At 43.4% G+C, this 7,661-nt stretch overlaps 1 protein-coding gene across 1 annotated transcript; it reads left to right on the forward strand.

The window, feature by feature from the left end:
* Window positions 1-1,019: 1,019 nt before the first annotated feature.
* LOC118408445 lies at window positions 1,020-2,432 on the forward strand. The gene is made up of 2 exons (XM_035809263.1): window positions 1,020-1,139; window positions 1,649-2,432. The coding sequence occupies exons 1-2, from the start codon at window positions 1,036-1,038 to the stop codon at window positions 1,866-1,868; spliced, it is 324 nt and encodes a 107-aa protein (XP_035665156.1). The 5' UTR covers window positions 1,020-1,035; the 3' UTR covers window positions 1,869-2,432.
* Window positions 2,433-7,661: the final 5,229 nt, after the last annotated feature.

Below are 7,661 nucleotides of genomic sequence, written 5' to 3' on the forward strand. Positions count from 1 at the left end.
GCGGTGTGTAAAGAGGTCCCGATAGCGGCGTCCCGTCAGCGGGAAATTTCACCGCTGACGCGAAAAGCGTGATGTAAAGTGGGCCTACGTCCCATCCTTCCGGGTTTACAAAAGTCTTTATATGTATATATAGGTACCGTTATTGACTAAAGTAAAATCTTAATTTGCATCAATAGATTTGGTACGTCAATGAAGATTAGAGATCCAGGTAATAAGATCAAAAAAAGCATTTATATCATAAATTATATCATGTGTGGGACCGCGTGGCGCAGTGGCAGCATATTCGTCTCAAGACCGAGAGGTGGCGGGTTTGAATCCGACTGCTGTGTCACCGATCTTGTGCCCTTGGGAAAGGCACTTTACACGACTTTCCTCACTTAACTCAGGTGTAAATGAGTATCTAGCTGCGGCTAGTGGCCTTGGTGGGGCTTTGTGGCCGAGACAGGCCTTAGGAGCATGTTCGGGCATGACGCACCCGCCATGACACACGAGTTGCGCGATCGGGGGTAGGAGGAACCCCTTTCATCCTTGGTCGGAAGTCCTCCTAGGAGACGGAAACTCCAAATAATAAACCTGCATCTGCTGGGGCCGTCTTACGTGGCATATAGTTCTGTCCCTGTGGGACTAAGTGCGCCAGTAGACGAGAGGGTGGAGAAGGAAGTGCACACCCCTCCTTCACCTTAAAAAGTCACGTGCAGGCCAGGCAGACTGGTCGTCTAATCAACCTTGTCTGCCTACTATTGATCTTCGGATACGAAGAAACAGCCAAACAAAATCATATCCTGTTGCTTGGGTAAATGCTTTTTGGCGTAACGAATAAGGATAATGTACATTATTCTTACTGTAAATACAAAAAGAAGTTGTGTGTATGACCAGATGTGCTGCAAGCCAACCTCTATATGCGAAGAATATGTCCGATGATATGACGATGATGATGGAGATGAAGATAATGAACATAATGGTGATGATGATGTTGCTTTGCTGAATTACCGATTCATTTATTTTCAAACTCCAGTCAGTGTTGCGGACTGCACCATGAAGCTGGGAGACAAGTTCGGGGCGTGCTGGAAGACTTACCAGTCCACAACCGGCGTACTGAGGAGAATCGGCAAGGGGGCGGACGTGAGGGCCTTCTGCAAGTAAGTAACGCTCTCATCACACATTCAGGGCCTTCCTGCCACTTTCGTCCCGAACACTCTCCAACCAAGGTTAGGGCAGGTTGGGAGTAGAATCTTTGGTATTGTAGCCCCAAGTTGCTCCTCTGATCGCATTCAACTTTCAAAAAGTAGTCAACATTTCTTCATTTATTGGCAAATGTGACAAAGTACATTACACATACTCTCAGGCAAGTAGGGTAAAACAAAACAGTAGTCGACATTGTCATCTAACCTCATGTCAATCATCAACAAAGCTATACCCATATGTCTTTCTTGACTTATCCTTTTTTAAATACATTCTTGAGGTTCCAGGACAATCTGCGAAGAGGCTCAAACATACGTCACTCCTTGCCATGCACAAGACCCATGTCCCTCCTGGTAACCATAACATAATGATGATCCACTGTATGCAACCGTAAACAATGTAAACTAGTGGAAGTTCCATCGCGGTACCATAAAACAAGCTTTTTGACGCCCATTTCCCTCCCCAGGGCTCACAAGACCCTGTACAGCTGTTACTATGACAACGTGGACAGCCTGTGCGCCGGGGATCCAGACTTCCTCAACTTCAAGGCCAAGCTGCGCGACGACGTCGGCGGCGTGAGCCGGAACTGCAGGCTCGGCCGTAACGGGGTCCGGCGGGGACGGAGAGCTGTGCCGGCGGGGCTGGACGTCAGGAGTCCCGAGGAAATCATGCAGATGTTACCTTAGATTGAGAAGCTTGCAGATAGATGTGCCTTGCAGATAGATGTGCAAAATTTTGGTGTGACGGGTCGTTCGGTGTAATATAACCAGCTGCTGCCGCGCCGCGTGCCTGCGAAGCTGGTGTGTTACGCCGAACGGCGGTTATACAGGCTATATTGATACAGATACAGCTACAGAAGCCCCTCCCGAACCTCAAATAACGCAAACAATGTGGACATTTGCAACAATAAGGAGTTTATGGCGTCATACAAATGACAGGGACTGTTACGTAGAATTCAGAGTGAACAGCTGTCATCAGCGCTGTACGCACAGATACGCATTACGCACAGTTCTGTAGAGAAGTGCGTTTTCTAATGTTTACTACTTTAGAATTTTGTCATATTACTGATGTGTGAGGAAAGCGATTATTCCGGACGGTACGGCAAGCGGCCGCTGTGTCTATCCTTAGAAGAGTTTCAAAACGACTGTGAATGTTTATAGTATTATACACTTACTCTATTATAATATTCGTGTTGTACGGCCATGTTACAGGAATGTTTGGACAAGGAATAAAGGAAATGATACTTTGTATGTCTCATCTTGTAGCAGGATAATCTTAATTAAATATTACCTAACAACAAAAAACAAAAAAAAAGTCATAACAATCCCTCAACCCCTTCTTTCTGTCGACCCTTTCAAAGTCTGACACTAAACCTGCCCTGCAGTTCCAAAACAAGCCGCTAGAGAGCCCAAACCTATACCACTTACTCTCGGCATCAAGACCTGTCTATCACTCAAAAATCATAGCCGCAGCATGTCCAAAACCCAAGATATCAAATCAGGAAGTTCCGCTGCTCTACCGTAACAGGCTGCTAGGCGGGCCCAAAATCTAATCGTTTCCCGGTCTCATCAAGACCTACTAACTTACCGAATATCAACAATCCATCCAGGTGTTCTCGAGTTATGCTGGCCTAAGCTACATGCAAACATACAAACGCTACCCCAAACATAACATTCTTGGCGAAGGTAATAAACAACCTGATCGGCTTGGTACAGTTCTGTTGGTGTAGCCAAGACCAACAAACGAACCAAACAAACAAATGGACTGACCTGATACAGTTCTGCTGTTGTAGGCTTTACAAGTATCGCCCCCCTCCCCACGACCTTCAGAACGTCCTTGACAATTTTACATACGGATGATCCTTCAGACTTTGACGAGGGGGGAGGGGCATGTCTGAGGCGTGGTAAAATGTAACACCTTTAAGTCTTCAGCGTCTCGTCTTTAAGACATCTCCAGCTGTCATGTCTGGTTGTTACAGCTTTGTTGAGAAACGGCCATGCTCGGGCCTTCTACCGCAGTACGTCTGTCGCAATGGTTTTCTACCGCATTTGTATGCTGATCAGCTGACAATATAATGATGCTAACCGCTTATGATAAGGCGATTAGCGTAGTTTGATTAATCAAACCAGTACCGGAGTTAGCTAATTAACTTATTCAAAAGCTCAAAGTTGAGCTGGTTATTGGCCATATTAGCAGCCCGTGGGAGTGTGGTGGGGGATAGGGGTATTCTCGGGCGACAAACTTCTGTGCCTAAAATGTACCCAGCACAGCTATCGAGAATAGAATCAGAATAGTATAGGTCACCTGGTGTCCATAGATCACATGAAAAAACACATGAATGATGCCTGATTTTCTAATGATCTCATAATCAATTCAACGTAAATCCAGAAAAAAGTTTTCAACTTGATATGAGGGTATATAGAGTTTTATCTCCACTTGTCACGATATCGCAGTAACTGTTTAGGTCATCAAAGTTTAACGTGTGCCGTGAACTCTCATTAAATACATGTACCACGCTGTGATGGTTTATATGTAGTACCGTGCTGTGCGGTGATAGTCAGTCACCCGTGTGGTTTTACTATTCATAATCAGGTATCCGCGAGCATCAATGTTCCTACGTTACATAAAAATTTACCTTGCTCTAAATCTTGCAGAACCGCTTCGAAATGAGCAAATATGCTGTAAACTTTAAAAAAAATATTGAAAAATTGATGCTACGAAGTTTTACAATGTCAAACAAGATGATGTGCAGGAAAAAAACAGAATTTATCGTTTGTTAATAATGAAAATAACCTGTTTTATCTTCACACGTTCGCATCTGTTTTGGGGTGTAATAAAATCAGTGTGGCCTTGCTTATAATGAGACAACAATGCTTAAACTTACATCTATGGAAGTTGAGAAATTCATATTCTTCATAGATGCAATCAGAGGAGCGAACTGGACCTACAATAGGGCCGATTCCAAGGAACTTCCAGTCAAGCGCCAACCTTGGTTTGGGAGTTTTCAAGAGCAGGGGCTTAACTTGTGTGGTATATTACTTACCTATAGTAGGATAACTGGCACAGACTCGAGCCAAATCTGATAAACTTCTCGTTTAGATGTTTTATTCGTGTCGTGAACTCCCATTGATCAAGCTGTGATGGTCTGTATTTAGCACTGTCCAGGTCACGGTAATGAGAGTGTGAGCCATTTTTATTTGGCACTGTGTTGTAGGTTTTACAACTTACTAGGATAACAGGTGCAGTTTGAGGTCAACCCTCAAATCTTTAATCTGTTTTTCGAAGTCAAATTTAGTGCTCCAAATAATTAATATGTTTGCATGCTGGTTTGACGAGTGTGTAAGGGGCACTCTTGTGTGCGATTGCCAAACTTTAGCAGTTTTAAGGCTCATTGCAAAATAAAATAGGCTTCTACACGTTTTATTTGTGCCCCATTTGGCGCATATAATAACTTCTGTGTCACACCACGCTAGTTTAATCACCTTATAATGAATTTTACAAGAGGGACGTCCTGGCTTGTGATCGACAAATCCCATCCCGTCCAACTCAAAGACAAACTATGGAAATCGAGAAATTCATATTCTTCATAGATGCAATCAGAGGAGCGAACTGAATGAACAATGTGACGGAATCCAGGCTACTTCCAGCCAGGCGCCAACCTGAGTTGGAGAGTTGTCAGGATCGGGGATTGAGGCGTGTGGTATTACTTGCCTATACAAATATAGTAGGATAACTGGCACAGATTCGAGCCAAATCTGATAAACTCGACTTTTAGATGTTTTATTCGTGTCGCGAACTCCCATTAAATGCATGTATCAAGCTGTGATGGTCTGTATGTAGCACCGCATAGGTGTAATGAGAGATTTTTGGCACTGTGCAGTAGCTTTGACTATTTACTGGGAATAACAGGTGCAGTTTGAAGTCGACTATAAAATCTTTCATTTCACGAAATCCAATTAAGTGCTTGAAACATATCGTTTCATGCTGGCTTAACCGTTTGTAATGCTTCCACTCTTGTGTGCGATTGCAGCTTGAAGGCTCCTTGCCAAACATTCGTCTTCCACACGTTTTATTTGTGCCCCACTTGGCGCATATAATAACTTTTGTGTCGCGCCACGCTGGTTTAATGGCCCTATACTGAGTTTTACATGTGGGACGTCCTGGCTTGTGATCGACCAATCAAATGAGGCCACAAGTTTATTTGTGTACTATTCAGTGACTGTGGTCAATATCATGTCTTGCCCTGCTCGTTTTACGAGTTAATACCCATACCGTCAAACTCAAAGACAGACAGCCCTACATGCACAGCTCTTGGTGTGATATGCCCTTGGCATCATTTCACCAATATTGAGTACATGGTTCCTGATTAAACTGGTGCCAATCCCGCTGTGTCCCACGGTTTGATGGATGTGCAGGACTATTTAAGTGACCTATTTTTAGCCCTACAGCCTTTGACTAGTTGGACATACAACCTTGGCATAATTCTTTGATAACAAACATGCTTCACAAATTGGTCTTAATCCCAACGCCCCACATATAAAGTAGTCCCAAAGCCTATTAAAGAGAGTAGGGACAGCGGGGTGCCACCCACTGAGTCTCGAAAACTCAAAAGGACACGGGATTGGAAGGTGGAACCCAACCCTCTCTGTCCAGTTTCCCCAGCCTTTTACCTCCCCAACCGAAGTCAGGTGCTCATTTTTACACCTGGGTGAATTGAGGGTTGAGGAAAGCCGTATAAGGTGCATTTCCCAATGGTTCTCAATGGCACAGTATCAGTAGTAGGACAGGATTTGGCCTCTGAGCTTGAGGCGTACCCGAATGTTTTTACCGGCGGGACAGAGACTTACTATTAGTAAGTTAATAATGGTTCTCCTGTCGATTCGACAGATGAGCAGGCAGACAGGCATTTACCTGTTTTGCCTGACCTGCACATGACTTTTTATGGTGAAGGAGGGGTTTGCAATTCCTTCTCCACCCTCTCGTCTACTGGAGCACTAAGTCTCACAGGGGCAGAACTGTATGACACGTGTGAGACGGCTTCAGCAGATGCAGCTTTGTTATTCGGAGTATCCGTATCCTAGGAGGACTTCCGACCAAGGATGTAAGGAGTTCCTCCTACCCCCGATCGCGCGACTAGTAAGTAATGTGCTATGGAGTACACTAGAATCCATGAACAAAATAAGTCAGATGACAACCACGATTGGAGTAGTACGCACTTTTGAACTTTATTCAGCACACAAAAAAAAACGAAACAGCCGCAATCTTAGCTGCCTTAAAACAAAGTTCTGTGCAGAAATCTGTCTCTTTCTTTCCACGATGTTTTGTACAGAACAGTGTCTGTACAGACCGTTTAATGGGGATATAGATGGACATAAAATGTTTACAAAACTCTGTGGTAGGTGTTGCGATGGAGTTTGTTCTCATGATTGGCATGATCATGATCAGTATCAATGCTTTACGATTACAAAGTTTCTCGCAGTTCTTGGCCTTTCTGAGATGAATTCTGTTATTACATGACTTATCAACATTATAAAACTATTATCGGATCGCATGTTTAAAAGTCTTGTGCGTTTTCTACATGTATGTCCTCGATTCAGCAACTTGATGATACTATTCACAGATCACAGGTTGTGCGTTTTAAACCTACATTTAATATGATTACCCTGTTTGGCTACAATATCTGACACGAGTGGAACACATGGAAACTTACTTTGCAACAATTTTCGTTATGCGACAGTTTGGCAATCAGATGGTAATGTCAACAATCGCACAACACATTCGGCCATCAGTTGATCGATCAATCAATCAATCAATCAATCAATCGGGAAATCAATCGATGAATAACCAGGTGAAGAATGAGATGCGTAGATACAACCTTGGCTGAAACGTCAAACGCGTTTCTTCTCTGCATGCTTTTTGCGCACATGATAACTTGAAATAAAAAGTCTAAGATGAAAGATGATAATTAATGATCGGCAACATTTAGGTCTGCTACCGGTAATGATGATATTGTTTAAATATTGGCATGAAATGAATGTTATACTTCTGGATAGCTAAAAGTAATTCGTGGATAATAATGCTTGAATGTGACTTTCCACACGAAAGATCTCATCAGACTACTATCAAAACCCCGGACAATACTTCAACCCCTCTCTGGACGAATGACGCACCAATCACGTGACCATCAGGACACGTGGTCTCGGTCATAGGTCAAAGGTGATGTTGAAAACGAGGCTGAAGGATCGTTACGTCTATTGACACTTGTGTTTCAGATCCCCTAAAGCCAAGTTCCACCTTTATGTTCGAAGCTAAAATGTTTTACTCATAGTTTCTAGTACGGATCTGAATTTGGATCTACATGATGCCATACTAACATTAACCTTTGTGTAACAACCGATTGTAGCTTGCTTCGTTTTCTTTCAAGCAATTTGAAAAATATGAATCATACCATCGATTGGGCGCGTTTAAGGTTGAGGACT

This window comes from Branchiostoma floridae, unplaced genomic scaffold (assembly GCF_000003815.2).
Source record: "Branchiostoma floridae strain S238N-H82 unplaced genomic scaffold, Bfl_VNyyK Sc7u5tJ_1585, whole genome shotgun sequence".
Taxonomy (NCBI): domain Eukaryota; kingdom Metazoa; phylum Chordata; class Leptocardii; order Amphioxiformes; family Branchiostomatidae; genus Branchiostoma; species Branchiostoma floridae.